General features: G+C 40.9%; 1 protein-coding gene and 1 long non-coding RNA gene across 6 annotated transcripts in view; one reads left to right on the forward strand and one right to left on the reverse strand.

The window, feature by feature from the left end:
- Positions 1–77: 77 nt before the first annotated feature.
- Positions 78–26,200, reverse strand: part of AP1S2 (adaptor related protein complex 1 subunit sigma 2) — a 28,584-nt gene continuing 2,461 nt past the window's right edge. Inside the window, exons 2-7 of one of the 5 annotated variants that reach the window (XR_003764840.2) lie at positions 22,181–22,359; positions 17,856–17,964; positions 17,046–17,183; positions 11,958–12,052; positions 2,577–2,585; positions 78–1,617 (exon numbers count right to left, since the gene is read on the reverse strand). Coding sequence is in view for 3 of the 5 variants with exons in the window: in XM_029079927.2 (XP_028935760.1) it covers positions 1,570–1,617; positions 2,577–2,585; positions 17,046–17,183; positions 17,856–17,964; positions 22,181–22,359 (483 nt within the window). In the remaining 2 variants the exon portion in view is untranslated. Of the gene's footprint in view, positions 1,618–2,576; positions 2,586–3,847; positions 5,148–11,957; positions 12,053–17,045; positions 17,184–17,855; positions 17,965–22,180; positions 22,360–26,200 lie in introns of those variants that run through there. The other 4 variants (XR_003764841.2, XM_029079927.2, XM_029079928.2 and 1 more) reach the window with 4 other exon arrangements.
- LOC120638863 lies at positions 1,565–25,010 on the forward strand. The gene is made up of 5 exons (XR_005660874.1): positions 1,565–1,643; positions 2,931–3,056; positions 6,328–6,365; positions 13,249–13,291; positions 24,809–25,010. It is a non-coding gene; the product is annotated as an uncharacterized LOC120638863 (long non-coding RNA).

The following is a 26,200-nucleotide window of genomic DNA, read 5'->3' on the forward strand; positions in this document are numbered from 1 at the left end:
GTAGTTAAATCTAAAGCATCGTAAATGTATAGCATTTTGAAAAAACTCTTCTGTATTCACTTCTACAAATAACCACGTTCAGTTTGACGTTTGACTTTATTTCCATTTTACAAAAAAACTTATTACAAATTTTTTTTAAAAATGGTCTTCCCCTCACCCTTCTCCATAATTGAACAAACCTTTGGATTGATAGAGATAAACACACTACAGTGGTGTAAGAGTGGACATTTATTACAACTAAATTGATGTAGTAATAGGACAGTGGTCACACAGCCTAAATATTGGTCACAATCACAACAAAGCTTAATCCAGCCAAGCACATACATGTGGAAGTGTAAACTTGAGACAGTTAGTTCAATACATATAAAAGCAGTATTGAAACTTTAAAATATGATTCTAACAACATCAAAAAAGAAAAAAAAAAGCCAAAGGGCATACTGATGCTATTTACCCCATCAGTTAGCGCATTGCTACATGAAAGCTTTCATGTACTGTAAATTTTTCATTGTCCCTCAAACGTTTGAAAAGAGAAGGGAATACCATGAATGAGTGGCACTTGATAAAGATGGGGAGTGAGTAGGGGTGGAGGCTGAAATTCGTGGCCCAGAAGATGGAGCAAGCTTCTGTGAAATATGTGAACCTAGCCTATCCCTTTGTAACACACTGTAAATGTAAATAGATACTTCCTCACCTTCTCAAAAAACACAAATATGGCAGTGTAGGCTTAATCATTGGGCATCCCCATAAGCTCTGTAAATTGTGCAGGTACGTGCTTAAAACGAAAAATCCCTCATTACCTAGTGATGTGCCTGAACCTCTTGGGGTTTACAATATGTGCTCACTTGAATGCAAAGAGTAGAGTATGGAACATTTAACCCACAATAGTCAGGCTACTTCAAGTCGATAAATAGTTATGAAAATATGATTGTTTTAATTTCCAAGTCATTTCACATCATTTGCATTCCCTTTAATATGTATCCCACTGAATATGTTGTAATTCTTGGTATTGAAGACTTTCATCAGTTCTGTCAATTGAGATACCACTTTAAGAATTGACGTGCTAAATTGATGTCTTTGGTATAATGCAAAAATACTTCAGTAAGAGTTAATTTTCAATCATTTTGTTATATGAAATTAGCAAGAGTCAAGTCAGGTGTCATATAAACACTGAACGTTATACTGGTCTTTGGTTGCACAAAACCACATTCACAATACTGAAATTTTAAGTTGTAAGTTTTTTCCATAAAATAGAGTACTGTAGGAAAGTAGTGTGCATGGTTTTATAGGCATACTTTTTACATTCAAATAAAATAAGACAGGGAAAGTGATAATTGAATCTAAATACTGTATGCCACTAATCAAACTCCCTTTATTTTTTATCCTCTGATTTTCTTTTAGTATTTTGTTCCCTTTTCAAATTGGACTATTTCATGTAGGCCTGAATGAAGCAGCTTAGCAAAACAGTAATACTGACAAACAGCATCTTACACCATTAGCTAAACAGTGATATGAAGGCAGTGAACATCTACAGTATGTGAAACACCACAAGATGCCATCAAGGGTGGAGGTTTATGTCAGTCCAATTTCTTCAAGAACACTACGTGGGGTTTCCGCTTCCTGTGGAGGGAAAATTTGACACGCTGGTAAGCAGATCCACGGTCTTGAAATATCAAGATTTTCTGTGGTTAATTCACACAGAAAGGTACAAGAGAGAGAAGACTGTAAATGAGCATAAGTCAAAACTATGCAAGAACCCAGAAGCACAGGTACAAAGAAAATGACAGGTTATACAAACAGTGAATCATTTCTGCTTGAAGGCATGAAAACTAAATGGACATTCCTATTAAATATCTTAGGTGGGAAAAAAAATTAGTTTAAAAAAACCCAAAAAAGTTCTTAGTTATGAGCTATCTAAAACAAAAACTTGTAAAGAGTTATGAAAATGGTTCATGAGCAGGGCTATCAGCTTACTTCATCTGTCTCAAAATACCATTCTTTTGTTTTTTTAATTGAACGTCTTCAATCATGTCCCTTTGTTTGGTGGCTGGGTTTGCAAATTCTACGGATTACCTCGTCAACCTTGTTTTTTTTCATTCAAAGTTGATGAGCAGACTTGTGATGATTGAGCCCTGCTTATGAAGGCAGCAGAAACAGTATCCTTTACATGTTTATGGTTCCTCCGTATACTTAATCTCATTTTCCTTAAGATCTCTTAAATTTTAGAAATAAAATTGAAAATCATGTATTTCAAATTAAGTTTTCAACAATTTACATAGTTTCAGCTGTAGCTGTGACAGGATTATTTAAATGAGTACTACAGGAAGCAAAGCCTCTCTGGAAATGTGTAAAAAGAAGGTTCAGAAAAATTTGTTAAATTCACAAAGCAGTAACTTGGTTGCATAACATATTACATAATAGAAAGATAGCTTGAAAAATTCACACTAGCTAACTTTGCATGATCTGAAAGGAGGACTTTTAAATAGATCAAAAATTGATTTACTGAGAAAAATGGGATACTGTATCTTAGGTAAGTGAACAATGTCATTATTTTAGCACCAAAAAATGAATAAACTTACTTTAGCATCCTAAAACACGGCAAGGCATAAAAGCAAGGAAGAGAGATTGTTAAACAACATAACTGTAAATGAGTAAGTTCTGAATATTCCTGTACTCCAGTATTATAAAAATAAGTTTTATGACCAGAATCTTAAATCAATATATTTGGGGGTGTTATTCATTTTTTTTAAAAGAAGAGGCTTTAAGACTATGCTGACATTTAATATATTGCCATAAATAAGCAGAAGAATACAGATTGGTAAAAACTAGTTAAATTTATCTAAAAAGTTGTTTTTTATTTTTAAAGGCTAGTAATGTATACTTGGATGTGCAGTGCCCAGACTGAATTAAATTACTTCCTTCCCTCCATATAGGCAATGACCCCCTTAAAACTGCTGCAGTATAACTAAGGAAACTGCCGGATGCTTTTATTTACCACTCAGTTGAAAAATAAAAGAACCCCTTCTAGTCTGGGAAGAAAGGCATTGAATTGTACCCAGGTATTTTCTCCCATTTTTCTATTATCTATTTCCAATCGTTAGTAAAGTTTAATTTTGGTTAATAAGAGGTTAAGACCCGAAATTATTTTGAGGTGATGAATTTACCCTCGTGAACCAAAAGCATCATTTTGTGAGCAACATCTAAATTAGTACAGCCAGATCCCATCCAACAGAAATCAATTTCTTAGTCCCATGTAAGTTGCTTGACAGTGCTCGTTAAAGGGCACTGTACATGACTGACATACTTCAAGCAGTGAATAATTAGAATTGTGGGCCTTACAGGATTATACCTGGGAGGAAAATGGGAGCACGTGACGTCTTCCAGTTTCAAAGGCCTAGGAAGTATCTCCCCCGCTCTCTGTTCCTTTTTAAAGTAAGGAGCACTTATTTTTTGAGTTTTGGACAGATTAAATATATGTAAGTTAGGTGGCTAGATAATTTTAGAAGATAGCATTTTTTGTGCAGTTTAAAACTTGATCAACCTTTTCCCCCACAAAATCAAATAGCCAGCCCCCTTTTGGTTGTCCAGAATACCCCCCAAGTGTTGTACTTCTCATTTAAGACATGCCCAGCGTTGCCTGGATCCAGACAACTAGGCACTGGTCACAGAATGAATCTCTAATAATTTGACATAAGCAGGTTTGGAAAAATTCCTATGGTGTTTCTTAGGTGGTTGGGCTTATTTTTTGGGTTTTTTTGGGGGGTGTGAGGGGGTCATGTTTGATAAGACTGCATAGATTACACATTTCTCATGCATATAATAGAAACACACACAGAATTACCTGGGCAAATTGTAGTTGAAAATGCATTTTATTCCATGATAGATGGGATGGAGGAGGGGGTAAAGCCATTCACGTGAGACAGAAGTGCATGCAGTACTTTTATTTTAGACATGCCATTAAAGCTATTTCAGAGTCTAGTCACTTAAAGCAAACAGCTCTATACACAAAACAAGGGAAACTTCATTTTGGTACAGCTTCATGCGTAGCATTTAAAGCAAACATGCATGAGAATGCAGGTAGAAGCAGCATCAACCATACATATACTCAGAAAAACTTTTAGGAAAAGAAAGGTGTAAAGAATTGCAAATGTAAAGCCCACCCCACGGACCAGTTTCCAGAATACTGTCAGTGTGGCAATTCAGTTGGACGACCCAATTTTCACATTTCAAATGTAGTGCAGAACATAAGTCATAATGGTAAGTTGATGAATGACTTCTACAAATCAGTTTGAGCTCTCAAAGTTGCCTAAGACATACTTTATAGTGGTTCTCATATTGGAATACACATAGTACATTTAAAACCCATAATACTGATTGGCGAGATTGGCAAACACAACAATGTTAATCATTCAAGTCCCCTACATATTCAGAAATAGCAACACTGAAACATATGAACTTCCAAGTTATAGCTCATTAACAGAACCACAATTGTGCAATACTAGCAATCAGTGCATTAACCTAAAATCCTCTCAATTCTGCCTTTCAGCTCATCTGCCATTAGCTCTCTGAATTCACTTAAAGGACTATTACATCTGGTATTAATTCACTGGGGGCTAAATATCTGGTTTAAAAAATGCATAGCTAATCCTCCTATTATCCCACTCGTGCAGTTTAAATCTCTTAAACACTACCCCAATCACGGGTTGGATTTTACTTATATTTTGTCCAGACCACAAATATACATGTACATTTAATAGAGACGATCACTACCATGGTATTTGAGATTAGCACTAAAACAAGCAACTCCATGGAATGTTTCTGAACCTATTCTATGCAACCTATTTTAACCAAGTTGGAAAATTTTCTGTAAATTATGCTCAGTAGATTAAATGAATATGTTTGAAGATGAAAAATTTACAAATACACAAAAGGGTTGTCAAAGGGGAAAAAAAACCTAAACCAGATGTTCACAGGAACAGGTTAGGTTTGTATGACAGCAAGACTATAAACAAAATGTTCGAGATGATTGGATTCATCAAGGAGAGGATAAGGTTCAGGCACGAGTAAGTCAGCTCTCCATTTCCTCTGAAATCCTGCGTGCATGATGAAGTCATTTAGTACACAGGGACATTAAAGTATTCATGCCGTGGCTACAAAAGAAATGCATATTCTTTTATTCAGTACACAAGTGGATGTATACACAATACTAATTCCCTGAGGGAAACTTTCCTTTTACTGACAAGAGGAAGTTCTAAAGAACAAAATCTTGTTCCTTACACTTATGAAGAACCATTCTTTTTTTTTTTTGGTAACAGAATCCAAGGGACTTTACTGAAATCCTAGGGTTCAGGGTATAGTGACAGTCCTTTACGATTGAGAGAGAAAAACTTCCCAGACAAAGTACTCACCCAGTTGGCAATTTCTTTTTCGTGGACCTGGTTTTATTGACTTTCTTGAGAATGTGATTTGGGGATGTATGGACTTTAAATTATTTATGTATCTCACTGCTTCTTCCCCACCTTTTATTCATTGATTTATTAATCCCAAACGCTAATTAATAACTGGCTGCAATTTTACCCACTATTTGGAAAACACAGTAAAAAGGTTCATTAATCCTAGAAATGGGTCTGGTAGTACTTGCCACTTAAAACTAATTATAATAAATTGTAAAGGATTTTTGTCCTAGTACTCTATTAACTTAAATGCTGAACTTTCAAGTAGTTTATCTGATCACCACAGATCGAAGAGAATTAAAACACCCAGTACTCAATTATATTCAGAATGCCAGTCAAAAGGAAATGCCCTGAGCATTTCAGTCTTTGGATACTTTCTGCTCAGCTTTGAGGATTCTTTGCAGTCAAATAGAAAGGGAACATAGCCTCACCCCAAACCCAACCCTTGGTAGATATATCCACCCTCAAGTGAGGGAACTGTATTAAATACTAGAATCACTTAGTGGTAATCCCTTAGAGAGGAAGGCATGTCTAGGCACAAAGGGATTATTGCATTGATAGAGGAATCTTGTTTCAAGTGGTTAGCAATCTTAGGGGCAGAACATTCACATTAGTTTAAGGGAAACATTTTCAGATCATAAAGTGAATCTTTACATCTAAAAAGCCCCATAGTGACACCTATTAAGACTTAATTTTTGGTTGTCAGTAGAGGTACCGTAAATTGTCTTGGACTTCTCTGTAACCTTGGCCTGACTTCCCCCCACACTTGAATCTGTTGCGCCCTTTCAATGAGAGAGGCAGGGAACTTTTCAGTGGTGCCCAGGATAGTGGGCTGGATCTTCAGAGCTTTACAATGCCACTTCCCCTTTACTTCCAGGTCAGGAGGGCTACAGACTAGCAGCCCAGAGGCAGCAGGTAAGTTTCAGGGGTGCATGCTGGGGTCAGGGATGGGCACCAAAACCTTTTCTTTTTTTAAAGAAACAAGAAGAGTGGATTCTTTGGCAGAGGGAGAGATAATACTGATGACTCTGTACACTTGTATCTAGAGAGATAAGTAGTCATAATAGCATACTAAAATTTCACCTGCAAAATACCGTTCATATTTTGAGGTCACCTAGGCCAGCTTCCCTGCAGATCTACACCCAACCCATCCAAGACAGATAATTACACCTAGCCCCTTCAACACCTAGATCCTATTCCCAAATATCTTCCTTGCTAGGTCCTCCCCAGTGCCTTTTCTCACTTTCAAGCGCAGAATCTATTCTTTCATGTGGATAAACAAACTTCACAGTTCCAACCCTTTCTCTTCCCCGATGCATCTTAAAATATGGAGAGCAGAACCGCAGAGTCTAATAAAAAGAATACTTATTTTTGCAGTTATCATTTCTGCATCTAATGACTCTCCGAGAGATGCTTTTATAAAAAATTAAACCATATCATTATATTGGTCTGCCCATAGCAGGTGCTCAACGAAACTGATGATATTGTTGACCGTCACTAAAATACAAGCAATCTATGATCCTCTTGACACCACGACTTCCTCTGTTGAAGCTGCCCAGTCATTCCCAACCACTCTACTGAATTACTGATCTTTCATCCCTTTTAAAAAGCAAACCATTTGAATTTTATTAAAGTTACCCAGTTATTAGTCATAACCCAATTTGAGGTTCTTCATGGGGAGAGCAGTCTTTCATCCGACACACACATCTTAAATAAAAATGTTCCATCAGGCCGAGGATCAGACCCAATCAATGAATCTGCCCTAGACACTAGTGAGCCTCCTTTTCTTCCCTGAAGGAACGACCCTTCATATCTACCATTCGGTGGTATGTTTCAATTCATGTTTTAGTTCAGGACTGTAATTTAAGTTTAAGACTTTTACAAGGAATAGTACAATTTAAATCTTTTTTTTTTAACTTGACCAAGTTTACAAGTAGATACGCCCATGGATACAGTGCAACTTCCTTTATAAGGATCAATTGAATACAGCATGATTCACAGATGAATATCTGGATAGTCCAGCGAGAGATGCTTAATTGGGTTTTAATGCAGGGCGGTGCAACCGAGGCTAACCCCATCCAGTCCTGGCACCTGGTAACTTCCAGTCACCTTGCCACAAACCCCGGAAGATGGAAGCTGGGAAGCAATGTGGCCTATTGGATAGAGAGCGGGTCTGGGATTCAGATGGGTTCTCATCCCTGCTCTGCCACTTGTGTTCTGTGTGAGCTTAGGCAAATCACTTCGCTTCTCTGGGCCTCAGTGGCCTCATCTGTAAAATGGGGATTAATATTGTGAGCCTCCTGCAGGACATGGACTGTGTCCCAACTCATTAGCTTATATCTGCCCCGAGCACTTAGTACAGTATACTTAGGAGAAGCAGAGTGGTTGAGTGGAAAGAACCCGGGCTTGGGAGTCAGAGGTCCTGGGTTCTAATTCTACTTCTGCCACTTGTCAGCTGTGTGACTTTGGGCAAGCCACTTGACTTCTCTGGGCCTCAGTTGCCTCATCTGTAAAAGGGGAATGAAGCCTGTGAGTCCTACGAGGGACACCCTTGTTACCTTATATCTACCCCGGCGCTTAGGACAGTGCTTTGCACACAGTAAGTGCTTAACAAGTGCCATCCTTATTATTATTATAGTGCCTGGCACATATTAAGCCTTTAACAAATACCATTTTAAAAAAATATGCAAGCACAATTGCAGTGCCCTACTGTACCCTGAATTGAGGACAGTCTGGAAACATCAGAGTGGATCTGCAGAATTAGATATATGAGACTGAGCTGCATCTTTTCTTCTAACATCCAAAGATTTCAAAAGTCAGAGTAGAATATATTTTACTGTGCAAAAAGAAAAGTCTCTGAGCTTGCTGTGGGAGTTTTGAGGCCTCATGTAAATTGGGACTTTTGTTGGGATGCTGGGGACTGAATGGCAGGAAGATTTAGATCCATTGAAAAGCTGGTACCCTCTTTTTTAAATTTGTATTTTTTTAATGATATTTATCAAGCGATTTTATGGGCCTGGCACTGTACTAAGCTAAAATACAAGCCAATAAGGTTAGACACAGTCCATATCCCATAAAGGACGGACAAGCTTAATCCCCTTTTTACGGATAAGATAAATAACTGAAGCACAGAGAAGCTAAGTAACCTGCCCAAGGTCACACGGCAGACAAGTGGCAGAACTATTACAACCCAGGTCCTTCTGACTCAAGCTCGCTCACTAGCTTCCTCTCTCTGAGTTATGTGTGTAACCTGTGTTGCTCACTATGGGTCTTTGATAATGTTGGTCATAAAATGCAGAATGGCAGTGAGCAGAGGAAGGAAAAGCCAGCCCCTATCGGCTCTCTTCCCTTTTGCTGAGTCCTCAGTAAGAATGAATGGGCAGAGACCAGCCCAGAGCTGCGACCTCAGTCTGCCCTCACCTGTGGAAAGCATTTTTTCCACATCTCAAAACAACTTAAAATGTTGCAGCAAAAACTCTTTAAGAGTTGGAACCACAGAAAGGACTACTCCCGGGCAGTTTGTGGCCTCAAAAAAAAAAAACCAACAAAAACCCACAATATATACTCCAAAATATCCCAAACCAAAGGATATTATTGCTAGTGCAAGTGGCACAGATACAATCCAAATTCCAATTAAGTCCTATAGGCTAGAAAGAAAAAAAATGCTGAACTGTTCATTGCTATGGATACTGGGCTTTGCTTAGTTGAGGTTTTTTTTTTTTCCTAGCAGTTAAAATCAAGGGTAATAACCAACAGCAACAAAGTATTAAGGATTCCTTTGGAGGTATAATAAAGAAAACCATGCAGATTAGAAGATTAAGCATAAGGACTAAAATGCTGCTTTTCTAAAACCAACTATTGATCTTTGGTTCTTTTTTAACTGCTGAGTTGGCATGAAGATTTCTTGGATTTCTTTAAGCTCAAAAATTGGCTCACAAGGAAGAGTATTTGAAATGGCATTAAGCAAATGCAGTAGAAAGTTGTGCTGCTTGTTTAATCAGTGCTTACAAGCAATGCATTCGGCAGAGTCATTTTCAGAGAAATGTATTTTTCTTCTGTGTTCTTGGAGAACATAAACTTTCACTTTGCACAAACTTCAGAGTGGGTGCCATGGGGGAAACCAGGACGGAGGGAGAATGAGCCGCTGCCCTGGGTGCAGCATTCATTCAATAGTATTTATTGAGCGCTTACTATGTACTAAGCGCTTGGAATGTACAACTCGGTAACAGATAGAGACAGTCCCTGCCCTTTGACGGGTTTACAGTCTAGACATGTTCCCTGACTACAAGGAGCTTACAGTACAGAGATAAGAAAAATATCAAGATAAGAAATTATAATTGTCTTATTAGTATGGCCCACAGCATATATGGGAGTGCAGAGAAAGCCAGTGTGCCAGCCTGCTGGGAGCCCAGACTCCCCACGCCCACCCTGCCTCAAGAAGGAGCAGGGGTCTGCTTCCCCTCCTTTTTTTTTTCCCTCCTAGGCCCTTTACTCCTGCTCCAGGGCCTCAGAGATTTCCAAGGAAAGCTAGTGTCAGAGCAGTGACATAAACGCTGCCCTGGACTTTCTCCCTGGGGTGCCTGGATTAAAACGGGTGCGAAGCCGCCCCCCTCCAACTCCTCAGTCTCCCAGCTTTCCCTCCCAATCCCACACGTGGTCAGGCATGCAGGTCTGTGGAGGCCACGAAGGGATGTCGAAGAGCAGCATGGATAGTGGAGAGGCTCCTGTGGAGAGAAGGTGGTCTCCTAAATGGGAAGGGCAGGAGGGAGAAAGAGCAGAGGAGCAAAAGCAGAGTGGGCTCTGGGAGAGGTAAGAAGGAATCGGGCCGAAAGAAGCTTAGGGAGCGGCAAGAATGAGAAGAGACGAGGCAAGAGAGAGTAGGAAACGGCACCTAAGAGACAAGCAAGTCACTTGCTCAGCAGAGAACAGAGCAAATAAGCTGGGAAGAGGGATGGAAGCCCAGAAGATGGAAATGTAGAGAAGGTGGTAGTCGGGGAAGCAACCACGACAGGAGCAAGAGTAGCGGGTGGGGAAGACATAACACCCAGCCAGTAAAGCAGAGAGGAGATAACAGGGCTCAGACAAAACAATTTATAGGAATTGGGCAGGGCATAAATCATAAGTGTGTGCAGAATTAAGGAAACTACCCTGTTTAGATGATATAGATACAGGAGAAACCCAGGGGGAGAAAGATATTTGATATCCCAAACCCCTCCAAAATGCCAAAGATTCATAGAATGAGGATTCTGTTATCTTGGGGTTATGAATTATAGAGGTGGCAGAAGGAAGGAGAAATACTCGGATGCCTTCAAATAGCTTCCATTTCTTGCCCTCTATTCCCCCCACCAAATAACGGCTATTCCTTGTTGCTCTCTCTTGAGAATATTCTCTCGTTTCCTTTCTAGTCCATTATTCAGCATGCAAGTCACAGGGTCACAATTTCAAATTTAGCCAACACGGGCTGTCCTACCCAGTGCTAATTCTAACTGTTCATAATTCAGAAGAGGACAGCTACATCTACAGTCTGCCTACTTTGGCTGCTCAGAAATCCATTCACATTCCAAAGAATCAAAGCAGCATATGTGCTGTGGCTACCCTCTTACTCAGTGAAACAGAGTCACCTGATACCAAGGAGTTAGAAAAGTCATTAGGTAAGGTCCACGTCAAATAGTGAGTTTTTATAGTTGAGGAAAAAAACTTATATCATGCGAAAGATTAACACATGCAAACAAATCAACATATGGCAATTTTCTTTATTCTGACACGTTTTAATAATTCTTCAGTCCCAGTGCTAATATTTTTTTTATATCCAAAGAAAAACTCTTACTTGAAAAAAGAAAAAGCTTTATTCTGCCCAGAGCTTTTCTATGTTTGGAATATTTAAAAGGCATGAAAAACATTCTGACCCATGCAAAACTAAATTTCTCCAAACAGCTAAAATCTATAAGACTACAAAGACAGCATTTACTGTTTGAAATAAGTATTTAAGACTTACCTTTCTGAGTGGCACTGCCACACAAGTCTTCCTCTATGAGCATATGTTGTAATGCACTAAAGTACATTTAGTTCTATTAGGCAGCACCATGTTTGAATCAAGTAAATTTCAGCAGCACGCATTTGCTAGAGGTCCCGCCTTCCTTAAAGTAGCAAATTAACAACCACCTTCCCATCTTGAACTCAGAGCACCCAATTCATTAGCTCACTGCTTGTTTTCGGTCCCCCGCTTGGTGAGAAATAATACCAACATCAAGCAAAGCTCAAAATCAAAAGAAACACCACGCACTTCAAACTGATGCTGTTAGTACGACAAGGAAAGGTGAACACACCAAAAAGCACCGTCCCAATATTTCATCATGCAAATGCTGCAGAGGGGTAAAGCCCAACACCCGTTATCTACTGCTTTTATCTTCGCTTATCAAGCAAGGACTGGAATTCATTTCACGTGCAACAATCTGTGCATAGCACCCCATTGATCCATGCCACCAAAATGGTAAATTTAGTAGTTACCAATAATTAAGTTGGGGGTCAAAGGGCATAAAGCCTTAGATTGCTCATAATCATAAGATATCCTCAGACAGACCTCCCCAGTCTTCATTCTGGCTCTATAAACACAAAGTCAAGCAGCAGTGGGAGAAAAAAAAAATCAGTAAGTGTCTGTCTTATAAAAAATATTCACTATGTCTACGACTACACTATGCTGGTATATGTCCTGGCCCTGCCAGCCTGCTAATTCTATGATACATGAGAGAGATGGGGGGATGTTTTGTACTAACTTACAAAAAATTCACTTTCAGCTAAATTAATTTAACGGTGCAAGAAAAAGACATTTGCTACATCAGCTACGTAGTGTGCTCTTGGGAAGAATATAACAAGTAAAAGAATGAGTCTATCAGTTACAACAATAAAAATGATTAGAGTTATCTGAAATCTTCACATGTTAGACTTTTCTGGATGGAATTTTTTTTCCAAGGGTTTGAAAACTTGATACCAGTGGCATGTTTGATCATTTTCAAAAATAACCCAGTTACAAACTAAAAATAGAATTACAAACCAATTTCTAGAGATCGTCAAAAAATTATATAATTTTCTAATTGTATCTTAGTTTAAAACGCCAGTCCGAACTTGCAAATCAACATATTTGAGTCTTTCAGTTATGCTGTAATCTATCATAACACCCACCTAATGATAAAAATAATATAGATTTAACCAATATAACCCATGTAACCAAAAGTAATCAAGGTTGGTGGTTACCTGGGGCTACTCATTCTTTAAATACAACATTTGAATGACCCTCACTATTGATTATCACTGGGCAGTAATGATGTGTGTGTTATAGCAAGTCACACCTCTACTTTCAAAAAAGAATCCACGAAGCCCATGCCCTCCCTGCAATATCTGGGGCCGGTGCAATCCTTCATAACTGAACAGAGGTTTGGAAGGAAAAATTTGAGGGCACTTTTTCAGAAAGGAAAAGATAAAAAAAAGATAAGGATCCCTTTAACCAAAAATCCAGTCTTAAAACCCTAATTTTGTAGCACAAAATACATTAAGACCATAGAGACATTTTAACATGTCCTCACAAAGAGAGCAGAGACAGTGAAAAGGCACCCCTGATTTGGATGTCAGTCTTTGGTACATGAAAACAGAAATTCAGTTGAGTTCTCTACCTTAGTCTCCAGGAATGAATATCAAATTATTTCCTACGTGCTCACAAAGTTAATAATGATTGTAATTTCCTGGAGAACCTTGGAGAAAATAGTTTTGCAGCTTAAGTGAGATCTGGTTTCAATGTCCTTAGGTGATCCGGGCCGGCTCCACACAGATGAAGACTTTGGGCAAAGGTAAGTTTTTCTCTGTTACACAGCCTAACTACTAAGCAACTCAAGCCTCATTTACGGGGGCAGGATGTGTAAACATACCAGGAAAAAGGAACTGTTTGGGCACTGTATGCTTGATATTCTTGGGGTTTGGGACTCTAAAAAAAGAACAGTGTTGTACCAAAAATTGCCAGGTTTTTTTTAGTACTGATTTGTTACTTTCTGTAAGGAAAAAAAAATGCCTGGGAAACATGCCAGAGTTCAGCCAGTTGTGCATTTGTTCAGAAAGTATGCTGGTGGCTTGAACAGTCAAAATAACTCTAAAATAAGAAGCCAGGAAGTTAAAACAAAGTCTCAAGCCCCATCTACCCCTATATATTTTAGGACCAGTTTATATAGCGAGATCTTAAGTGGACCTGGGGCCTTCCCCCTTTCTGAATATAAAGGGCAGCCAAATACTGGCAGCAGGTAGCCCATATGCCAAGAATTCACACGGCTGCTTCTGAGTCCCTAGAGTTGTCCTGAGCCTCCGTTGCTTCTCCCCCTCCCGCTCCCTGTGCCAAGGACACTAGGATCCAGGAGTGGAGACACAATGTGGGAGGCAGAACAACAGAGTAGGTAGTAGCAAAATGGGCAAAGCTGGGACTATACCTCAACTGAAGAGTAGCAGCACATGCCCTGCCCACTTAATAGTAATAATAGAATTTATAGAGCAGTTACTGTGTGTGTGTCAAACACTGGGCTAAGCGCTGGGGTAGAGAGAAGATAATCAGATTGCACAGAGGCCTGTCCCATATGGGGTTTACAGTCTGAGGGAGAAAAGGTATTTTATCCAAGAGATCCTCCTGAGGTCAAGCAGGAGGGAAGTGGTCAAGCCCAGACACCCAACTCTGCCAATTCCTAGACTAGATTATCTTTAGACCATTAGGACAACCTCTGTCCAAGATCTCTGTGCCACACTAAGGAGTTTTCCTTTCAGACTGGATTAAACAAAAAAGTCTAAAACACACAGATAAATTAGCTGGGCCTGGGTGCTTGCTTGCATGCTAATTCTTTTGTACTCTCCCAGGTGCTTAGTACAATGCTCTGCACACAATAGGTGCCCAAGAAATACTGTTAGCGGACTGAGTGTGAACAGAATCATCCTTGCAGAGGAGTACAGAACTAAATAGGAATCAGGCTCAATTCACAATCTCATTTTCACAAGGGTTAAATTTCACTACCAAGTAAGTTTCTGTTGTCTTCAGAGTAGGTAAAAGCTCACTTTCAGGAGAAACCACCCTGAGCCTTACTTCCCCAACTCTGTAGGATGGGAAATGCAAATTGAAAATATAGTGACTTTAAAGGGCAAGCTAGGTAAAAGGAAGTTAAAAGAAATCGTGTCTTACCCGATCATGCTTCAATACATGAAAAGCAAATGTTACCCTAGTCAGATTTTGGCAAAAATTTCTATTGCTGGAGTTAAGAAAACACACAGCAGTGTTTGGCACTCCAAAATGGACAATATTTTAAGTACTACACGACAACCAAAAGCAGAATTTTGAGAGTCACAGAAGAGACGATGGAAAATACGTTAAGGAGTGAGATTTGGGAGACAGAGGTAGTCTGCCCAGTGTCACACAGACTGACCAACTAAGCACAAAATAATGCAATTAAAATTCCAAGACAACACAGTGCAGGATGAATAAACTTTGGGACGATACAGTGCCACGCAACTTAATATGCTTCGCTCCAATGATACTTAGAGCAAAACGTAGATACACATCATTTCAGTGAGGTGGTAAAGTGAACAAATTGCTGCAAAATGACCACCAAAACAAGGCTGCCTGTCAACTTTACATATCGATACGAAAAATGAGATACTATATTGAATATTAGTTGTACTAACGTCTTTGTTTCCTGTGAGATGCAAGAAATTCTGGAAACTAAATCACACCATATTTCAAAAACAAGTGGATTTCCTATAGAATTTGAGTGAAATCTGCAAGCAGCAGAAAAAATAGGGATCCTTCAAAACATCTAGACCTCTGCAAAGAATGGCGGAGCTATTGATTACCTAACTCGAAGCAATCAATGAATACACATTCTAAGTGTATCATTTAGTGCATAAAGAAAAATCGTACAGCTTAGAGTAGATATTGATGGGGAAAAAAGAAGCAGGCTTCAAACTCAGCCAAACTATAATGTCGGAAAACACAAGTAGACGGCTATACCACTACTAAGGCAGGCTTAGGAAAAGAATAGAAAATAAAAGTTTATTTTACATGTGTAAAATTCTTAGTACTTTTCAGATAAGTTGGACATTTAAATGATGTCATTTAATGATTTAAATGATGTCATTTTCATTCAAATGATTCCAACAACAGTGTTGAATCAGTAACCTACACAGGAATGACCCCAATTCTTGTCAGTGAAAGCATTATCTTCTCATTTTGGATGGGAGTAGAGTTTGTTAGGAACAAAGGCTACAGATAAAAGAGAAAAAAAAATCTGCATTCTCATTACCATTTCAGAGAGCATCCCCTCAAAGCCAGATCTTTCATTCATAAACTGAAATAGCAGGGAAACATTTTAGAAAGATGCTCTTCCCTAGCAAACAAAGAACCATCTGAAATGAAGTGACATGAACTAGTCACTTGGAGAAGATGCTGGTCCTTCAAGAATTCAAAAGAATTCAAGAATTCAAAAGAGAAAATTACTTAGTCTGTTCATTCTCATCTCCAAAATAAATAATACTTCACTTCTGAAAAATGAACCTATTATCCAGAAAAAACATAATCATACCTTTGATTTTACCCTTAACAACTTACAGTGAAGGAAAACACTCTTGAAAATAGTCTTCCATTTTGAACCTAAGTCTTTTTTGTTTGTTTCAACCTATCCGTTTCCTACAACTACAAAAGCCACAGCTCCATTCCTCAAAAGTAGCTGAACTTTACAGAACATTAATGTTAAGATCACCTTTATCTGCACAGGCTGCACACGGACCGTGCCTACGACCACACGAGTCTCAGGTTATCATTCAAGGGTCTGGTCCCGAGAAGGCGAAGGAGTCCCCCACTGGGAACGACAGAAGACCCTCCTCACGCTGAGACTTGGGGATTGAGAAGTCGCACAGAGGAACGGATTAGCATGCTAGTGGCTTGTGCAGCGTCACTCACTAGCCCTTGTATTCATTCATTCGATCGTATTTATTGAGCCCTTACTTTGTGCAGAACACTGTACTAAGTGCTTGTATCTGCCAGTCACACTCCCACTGGGACCCAATGTACAAGGAGCGGGAAGAAAGGAGTGCGGTCCATCGTAAAGTGCATCTGCAGCCTTCACCCATGTTAGCCAGCTTCAGGCAGAAGAGGAATTCGAACCCAGGCCTCCTGAATCCCAGAGCAGTGGTCTTTCCACTAGACCAACAGCATGACTTCCTTAAGGGAAGACTCTATAAAAACTACTAACCTCATGAAAATTCGTAAGTAGCTTAGGATAAACCACACGCGGGCGAAAGCACCTGTTTTTCTAACATAGAACTACCCCAAGTGTTCTTGAAAAATTTAAACTCCTAGGCTTATGATGCAGGTTCTGCACATGAGATGAAAATCGCAACAATCTGGAATGAAATGCGATAGAAGTAGACACATTACACATAAACAATGAGACACTCGAGGTCACATGCTAAGCATGCGAAGAAGCAATTTAGAAGACAATTGAGAAAGATGACAGTATCTTCCTAGCAAAAGCACATCATGCTGAGACTCAGACGAGAGAATTACAACTAACTTACCTCCTGCAGCAGATCTGCCTGCTCAATGGCTTTAAGAACATTTTTCTTGGATGTTTCCTGAACTTCCCCTCCCAAAAGGAACTCATCCAGGATAAAATAAGCCTTCTCAAAATTAAAGATGATATCAAGTTCACACACCTGGAGCAATACAGAGAAATGCTTCAGCATGCAAAAAAATGATTCTTTTACGCTTCGGTGTCAGGAACATCAGCAACTTTCGAAAACAGGAAAGGCAGACCATCTGGAATAACTGCCTGGTTTGTGGTAGTGAACGGATCCTATGCTTTCTGAAAACCCTAAGTCTTGCTAACCAAGCAAAATTAATGGAACTTGGTTTTCACATCTTACCTGTCACAAATACTATGATATCCTGCTATGAGACCTACAGCTACAGTTTCTTCCAACTTCCCCAGCACTGACAAATTACACTTTTGGGTTTTACACAAAGAAATTGATTTTTGCCAACACATTCCCTAGATAGGAAGATTACACATGCTAACACAAATGTAAATCCTATACTAAGCCTCAAGAAAATTAATGTGTTTGCTCCCGGATTCTTTTCCATTACAGTTTTAAATCCAATTCCCATCAATGTGATTAAAAGAGCAGTCATACGGGAACAGGCAAGTTTGGCAAATGCACATATATTAGAGACATAAACAAAACGAAGATTCATTCCTTCCTCTTTTTATTTCCCCTCCAGTTTGAAGACTTCCTGAAATAGGCCTGTCTTAGTCCATAAAAACAGCGCAAGGGTAAAATGCCAAGATGTCTGGAACTCTTAATTCTAAAAAACTAAATACTACTCACACTGCCAAAATATTTATCAAGTAGCTCGACGTAACGATGAATTATTTCCAGGGTAATGAGTTCATTATCCTGATCTTCAATAGCACAGCAGAAATACAGGCTAGCATACCTGCAAGAAAACACACACACAAAACTCTCCAGATTATATAACTGTATTTTCTAAGCAATCTTATAGTGTTCAACTCAACATAAAATTAATCTTTTTTTCCTCGCTTTCCATTATTTTAAAAGCCCATTTATATTTTCATAGCAATTCATTCTTTCCCAAGAAAAAGGAAATAAAGGAAAAGCAAAGACTCCATCTTTCTAATAATATCTAGCAGCTGAATTTTGAGTAGGTAAGTTTTGGGAAGACAGAGCAGAAATTTAATTTTAATGGTAATCCTTCTTCCCAAACTCTCATCCAGAGTTCATTAAAATAGAAAACTAGTTGATATCTGGAAAAAAGTAGAGTGTAGAAGGAAACAATGGAAAACTATTCTAAAAAAACCACATCACCAGAAATAGCATCAAGACAAACACAGCTTATTTTGCATTTAGAATAATGAAACTGGGGAGTGTTGGAAAAGGATGATTCTCGTGCCGGGATCGAGATCCGACCTGAGGACAAAGGAACCGAAGGCCCTGGCATCACGTGACTGCCAGCCAGCACATCCGGGGAGACTCCGGCTTTAGGAATCCCAAAACGCAATTTGGTGGCAGATGGGACTCAATGAAGGATCTGCCTTGCTTTCAAAGTCATTAGGCACTAGAAGAGGAGGAGACCCCAGGGAGTTTCCGGAGGCCCAGGCCCCAGCAGAGTGAGGCCCTCGAGAAGGTGAGGAAAAAGAGGCAGGGTTGGGCCAATTCCGCAAGGGGCCTTCAGTGTTCCTCCAAAATAATGAAGTACCTTCAAATCAGCCAACTGTGGCTCCAGAGAGAACCCGAGGAGCCTCTCCAAGACACGGGCTGAAGGGACAGCAGTTAGTTGGGGTTTTTCAGTCAGTGGCATTTATGAGCGCTTACTGTGTGCAGAGTGCTTGGGAGAGTACAATACAGTAGAGTAGGGAGGCATTACAGACAAAAAGTTGAAATGAGAAATTTAATAATGAATGGGAAAAAAGGCTAGAAAGGAAATAGCCCCCACTCAGTATTGGAGGAAAACATCAGGACTTGACTCAGTTCAGTTCATCTCTCATTCTTCCATAAAAATCACAAGGACAGTAACTGGTATTTTTTAAATGTTTACTAGGGGCCAAGCACCATTCTAAGAACTTGGGTTCGTACAAGAGAGTCAGGTCATGCAGTCCCTGTCCTACATAGGGCTCCCGGTCTAAGTAGCAGACAGAACAAAATAGCAGTGTAATCGACTGGAAAGAGCTGGGATTTGGGAGTCGGGAGATTGGGGTTCAAATCCCCAGCTCCACATCTGGCCTGCCGAATGATCTAGGGCAAGTTACTTTCTCTCTCAGTTTCAGTTTCCTCATCTGTAAAATAGGAAAAGAGAATGTGAGTCCCACTGGGGGTAGGGACTGTGTCTGACCTTGCATCTACTCTACTCCGGTGCTGAAAATTCATGCAAAGCTTTCCAGGGGACTACTGGGAAAGAGGTTAATTTGATCTGGGAGCAACCAAGGCACACATGGTTCTCTTTTTTCAGGGGCCGGCGGGAGGGGGACGCAAGCCAGTCACTGAAGAAATCAGGCATACGGGCCCGGGGCAGGGTACATTGGGAAGGCTGGGTTGTGGTTGGAGGTGAACCAAGAGGACGGAAGAAGCATCCCATGTGGATGGGGCCACTGCCACCTTAGAACAGCCATTATGGGACCATTTCTTCTACCACAGCTGAGATCCGGGGGGCTCCCGCTTATGTCCAGCACTGCTGCCGTGATATAATTTCAGGACAGATGCAACACCTTTGCCCAACAGTCCGCAGTAGCGCATGTGGAGGTATGGAACTGAATGGCAAAACTAAGTTTTTAATGATTTTGTCTGAGATACCAAGGGACCAAGAGTTTTCCTTGAGAAGGTTTGTGTGTCAAAAGGGGAGGATGATGGAAAATGGCGAAGAGGAGGTGCCCCAGGAACATGACTTCCTGAACTAAACCAGATTTAAGAGTAGAATCAAAATGATTTTTTAAAATCTGAAGTGAGAGGCGAAGAACCAAAAAATTGATACATTTGGGAAAAGGTAGACTTTTGTTTTAGGTTGTTTTCTTTATCTAAAAAATCTCTTCCTAATGGCTTTTAAAATTTCAGTAAAGGGTTCATTATATTAAGTTAGTTCAAGGTACTTGCAGAAGTAAATTTTCAGACTAGTAAGGAAAAAAGGTCTACTCGCATGTTTTTGGCACATTTTCATTTAACTGCTGGAACACCCGGCAAATCTGAAAGCGACTCTTCTTCTATTCCAAGCACATGACTCTTCTAAGTCAGCTAAATATCAGCTGACGGTTTTAAACCACTGCTGAACTGCTCTTTAAATACCCACTGGTAATCTGTATTTCATGAACTACTGTTAAAGCACAGCGAGTCAGTAGATGACTGACTTGCTAAGATTTGAGAATTTTTTAGAAGCACAGATTTTCCATTTTACCTACCTCACAGTTACTTGGAAAGAAAAAAAAATTGGATTTCTTAAAAATAACTGTGAATCAAATGTTGCAAGCACTACTCCTTCAAAAGTAGTTAGCTAGGAATGGTCAATCCGGAACAGACTTAGCAAATGTTCCTATGAACAGCCTTTACCTAACAGTATCTACGGCGAGACACTTTCTATAAAGGGTTAAGAGAAAATCTCTGAAAAGGACCTTTTTTCAGAGGACTATACACCATGGTGTGGAGGGTTTCTTCACCCTCCTTGAAAAGGGTGAAGTGTACATTCTTGAGGCCAAAAAAGAAATTTGATATGGAACCTCTTTCACGGAGGTCAGGCATTTTACATATTCTTAACTACAACTGATCTCTTCCCCGGCTCAGATAAGCCAGAGTAAGAATTATTGACCCTGTTCTGAGGCTGGGCACCTCTCAACCACTTGCCCAGTGACAAAGCTAGTCATTCGTGGCACTGTCCAACCCCATTTAATCATAGTGGGGGTTTTTTTAATGATATTTGTTAAGTGTTTACTCTGTGCCAGGCTCTGTTCTAAGCCTTGGGATAGATACAAGCTAATAAGGTTGGACACAGTCCGTGTCCCATGTGGGGCTCACAGTCTTAATCCCCATTTTACAGAGGAGGTAACTGAGATGCAGAGAAGTGAAGTGACTTGTCCAAGGTCACAGCAGAAACGTGGCAGAGCAGGGATTAGAAAGAACCCAGTCCTCTGACTCCCAGGGCCTCATTATTTGTATCTGAATGCTTACTGTGTGCAGAACACCATACCCACCACTTGAGAGAATACACCCCAACAGAGTTGGTAGGCAGACTCCCAATCCTCCAGGAACGTACATTCTCAATTCTTCTGAGTTCTAGTTTAGTGTCCTGCCCACTTATACTGCAGAGCAAAGAATTCCCCACACCGGATCCAACTGTCGAGCATCTTGCTTTAAGATATTTCAGTCATGATGAGGTGAACTCATAATACACTGCCCCAACCACGCCCGGCTCTCTAAACCCTTAGTACAATGCTTGGCACACAGTGGGCACAGATATAAGTGACCGATTTACTGATCCATGAAGTCATTTTTCTTTGGTACTAAATTTTGAAACCTTCAATGCACTTTTCTCTACTCATCTTCATAATTCTACATTAGGCAAATTTTTATTTTTTCTGAGTAACAAATGATTTTTAAATTCAGGAATATTTCTTTCTGAGACTTGTGATAGTCCCCTAAATTCAACTGCCTAAATAAAAGTAGGGTGGGTGGGGGGGAACTATGCCTTGTAGAGGAAGAATGGATTACTGTAATTTCTTCCCCATTATAAAAGGGTTTTATTGATGATACCTCCCAAAACAGATGTCTCTTTTTCCTCTGGTTACAAAACCACATTCTCACATACCATAAGATTTGCTGGGAAGTAAAGATTTTTGCACATAATCCTAACTGCTAACATTCATTAAAAACCACTTCAAATCATTTCTAAATAATAACAGAAGAAACCTTAAATAAGCAGTTGCTCAACAACCTGTTTCCATGTGTTGATTGCTTCTACCGGAGGAAGACCAGGTTTCGACAGTTTCACCCTCAGATCTACAAAGCATTTCTAAAGGCAGAAGTAGTCTCTGGGCATGAATGTCCATAAATAACCCCTCTTTCGCAACGAACCATTTTCTTGTGCAGAAAGCGACCCAACATTTGTGCCTTGCCCTCTGCTACGTCAACTTTCGGATGAATACAAGCTATACCTTTTGTAGACAATCTTCAGATCTCGCCACTCCAGAAAGCTGCACATCTTAGGCTTCCGAGCTAAAACGGTCTGAACAAGTTCCCTTGTGATTTTCTTCTTTTCTTTGTCTGACAACGGGACATACCATTTCTGAAGTCGTAGCTTACCCTGGCGACTGAAAAGCAACATAAACTGCATCTGTTAAGATAAATAAAATCAATATTAGCTTCAGGCCTTCATTTTGAAGACTTGGGAATTCGTTTCCTATAAAGCATCTTGGCTTTCTCTAGGGCTGAAAGAATTCCCAAGAGTGCCCATTCCAAACTGAAATTAAAAAACGAGGAACTTGTCAAAGATAAACAAGTCTTATCAGAATGCCTTGTCCCAATTTGAAGAAGAAACAATATTTAGCGAGCCCATTATTACTAGGGCACGATTTTTCATCACTGAGCTCCGTGTATAGTCTTCGGCCTGCAGCAGCTTCACAGCCTAAATATTTTAACTTTTGTTTTCAATTCAAAAAGCAAATTCTGATCAAACCCCATCTGGCTACAAAAGGCTCAGTTTTTTCATCTGAATTTCAATTAAACTCATTTCACTTTGTCACCAAGTCTGGTCTCACATTCCAGAAGTTGGAGCTGAATTATTAGCGCAAAAAGTTGGGTTAATTCCTTGTTCATGGCAGCGAGCCTGTCAAGTAGTGGTCACCTTTCTGCTCAAGTTCCTTCCTGCAACTCCTCCCCTCCCACCGTCCCCATTGCATTTGCTCAAGTAGAACAAGCTCCAGGAGGGTGGGGATCATATCCTCCAACTCTATTTCACTCTCCTCTCCCAAGCATCTTGTCCAGTCCTCTGCACACAGTAACCGCTCAATCAATATAGGTTGATTGACAGGTAGAATTCCCCTGCTTATTGTCTCCTTACACCCATCTGCTGTAGTCCCTTCCAGCTCAGGAGGCTGCTGGTGGACGTGGCCACATAAACACAGCCTTTTTCATCGTTCACACCAGTGGTTCAGAAGTAGCAAGTTGGAATTTTCCATCTCCTTCCCCTTGGCTTGATCACCTTACCGGGACTTGGAGACGGTCCTCAGATATCAACCTCACTCTCTCTTCCACACCCACACCTATCTGTTGTGCTTAGCGGAGGCTGTTGAGAAAGGGAGCCGTAACCAAGATTTGGCCAACTGCACTACCAGATTACAGCAAGCGCTTTGCAGTTGTCCACCGCAACTTTCCGCTTGCCCACAAACATCCGTGTGTGTGGTTAGGGGAGGCAGGGGGTGGAGACAGAAATAGCAAGGTACTTCACAGATCTCTCCCCTATGATGTGGTAAGCGCTTAGGAGTGTGGGCAGGTAGTGTGTCTGCTAACTCTGCTGTACTGTACTCTCCCAAGTGCTTAATACAGTGTCCCGCACAGAGTAAGCGCTCAAAACCATTGACCGATTTGCATCAGTTCAAAATGAAGTCCACTTTGCTTAGTGGAGGCGGCAGCAATGAGTAGCCCTTTTCAGAAACCCCGGCCATAAACTTTTAGCCTTCCCTCCAGCTCCCTCCCCTCACCCCCCAATTCTTCCCTTGACTTTCTCAGAAGGTACCAGATCCAAATCCCACAGAGGAATGGTTACGAACCAAGGACGTGAATTTAAGTTGAGGCCGCCACAATAAAGGGGATTTGCAGGGGCACAAAAGGGTGTCAAATCAGTTCACTGTACCACCAACCTTTAGTCCGTAAGCTTTAGAGGGGAAAGGGTGGGTTGGCAATGCGTGGGTGCTTTATGCTGGGTTGAAACGGGTGCCTTACGGGCTCCTTTCTCTTCCTATGCCACGTCCCCCCAATTTCACGACCGCGGATTTCAAATTTGTATTCAGTCAGGACTACGATACTATGCTCTGGAGTGTGCTATGCAAGACATCATTTTGACCTGGCATCTTTTATCTGAAGTCATAAATCTAAAATGTCAAGAATATTTAAGCACCACGAGGATTCGCGATCAATACCCACCACCCTTCCCTCCTTCGCCCGGCTCCCTACTTGCTGTCTACGGCAAATGATTTCCAATCAGTTTCTGCTCTTTCATTGAAGAAACAACGACAACAAAAAAAAAACACCTATAAACAAAAACACACAGCAAAGCAAGAACAGTTCATTTAACCCTAAGCTTCAAAAGGAGAAAAATGGAGAATTTAGGAACCCAAAACACCCTTTAAAATTAAAATCATTTAATGATGGAGAAAAGCAATATAAAATGCTACCTATAGACAAAATGGAAGATGTTAGATCATTAAGAACCCCAGTTCAAAATTCCTTTATTTGGGATATGTAAATTAAGACTAACAAGAAAAAATTATATTTTTTAACTGATCAAAAAGAAACACCTGGCAAATACTACGGGGAAATTTCCCATAAACAAAAACCTAAACTACAAATGGTCAGTGTACGGCAACTTGGGCATAAATTATAAGGAGCATTAGATTTTTTCCTTGATGTGCTTTATAGCCCTCTAGTAGTAACAACGGTTAACCATCGTTAGGTAGCAGTTCTGGTTTTCGTTATTCTGAAGACTGCCGGGATGTAAAAGAAATGACCAGAAGTTACCCGAGTGATCAAAATCCCCCTCCCCCTCAAATATTTTTCTCACACAGAATAACGGTTTTAATTCTACTTTACCGGATGATCGTGACAGCAGCCCACCACACGGGAGTTATCTGCATTTTCCAGGAGGAGGAAAATGAGGTGCCCGGTGGAGAAACATCATTTCCAAGTCAGTGCCACAATGCCAGGTAAATCCGGGTAAAGTTCGGGAAAGGATCCAGTCCATATTCCTGGATACCGGCGCTACTTATTGAACAGGGGTAGACCGAGGTGGAGAGGGAGAAGTGGAGGAGCGTAATATTTACGGCATTTATTGAGCGGCTTACTTTGTGCTAGGCACTGCACTAAGCGCTGGGGTGGGTGGGATGGAGGGCTACAAATCCCCAACCCCGTTTTGTAGTCGAGGATGAAATCGCGGGTCGTCGTTGGGGCGGAATTCGGGTGACCTCTCATAGGGGGTTAGGGGAATGGGGGGTCCCCAAATAACGCCGGCATACTTAGATAGCAGGACTACAAAAAAAAACTGCTTTTCAGGCTGGGTTTTTTGCTCGTAATCACCAAATCCGGAGGGCGAGGGGGTGCAAGGTGCAGCAGCATGGGGTAGCGGCAAGAGCCCGGGCCTGGCAGCGAGAAGGTCGTGGGTTCTAATCCCACCTCCGCCACACGTCTGCTCTGTGACCTTGGCCAGCTCACTTCACTTCCCGGGGCCTCAGTCACCTCATCTGCAAAACGGGGAGTGAGACTGGGAGCCTCATGTGGGACAGGGACTGGGTCCAACCTAACTTGTATCCACCCCAGCGCTTAGGACAGTGCCTGCACATAGTAAGTGCTTAACAAATACCATCATCATTATTATTATTATTACTTCACTTCTCTGGGCCTCAAGTCACCTCATCTGCAAAACGGGGAGTGCGCCTGTGAGCCTCAGTGGGACAGGGACAGTGTCCAACCTAACCTGTATCCACCCCAGCGCTTAGGACAGTGCCTGCACACAGTAAGCGCTTAACAAAGACCATGATTATTATTGTTAAAGGGCACTGTGTTTGGGGAGGAAAGGGCCAAAACAGGATGGTATTTGGGGGCTCCTCTGGGGCAGAGGCAGGGCGGGGAGGTAGAGGAAATACAAAGGGACTCCCCGCAAATCATCCCCATCCTCGGGGACCCCGGGAGTCGGGGAGAGGGGCAAGGAAGGGGGTTTACTCATTTATTTATGTATTTATTTATAATCATGTCTACTTGCACTGATGTCTGTCTCCCCTCCCCCGCCCCCCACCACGAGCTCGTTGTGGGCCAGGCTTCATTCAGTCGTATTTACTGAGCGCTTACTCTGTACAGAGCATTGGCCTAAGCGCTGGGGAATGGACAGTTCGGCAGCAGAGACGATCCCTGTCCAACCACGAGCTCACAATACAAACTGTCCCTCTTCACTGCTGTACTGTATC

The sequence above is a fragment of the Ornithorhynchus anatinus genome, chromosome 15, assembly GCF_004115215.2.
Source record: "Ornithorhynchus anatinus isolate Pmale09 chromosome 15, mOrnAna1.pri.v4, whole genome shotgun sequence".
Classification (NCBI taxonomy): domain Eukaryota; kingdom Metazoa; phylum Chordata; class Mammalia; order Monotremata; family Ornithorhynchidae; genus Ornithorhynchus; species Ornithorhynchus anatinus.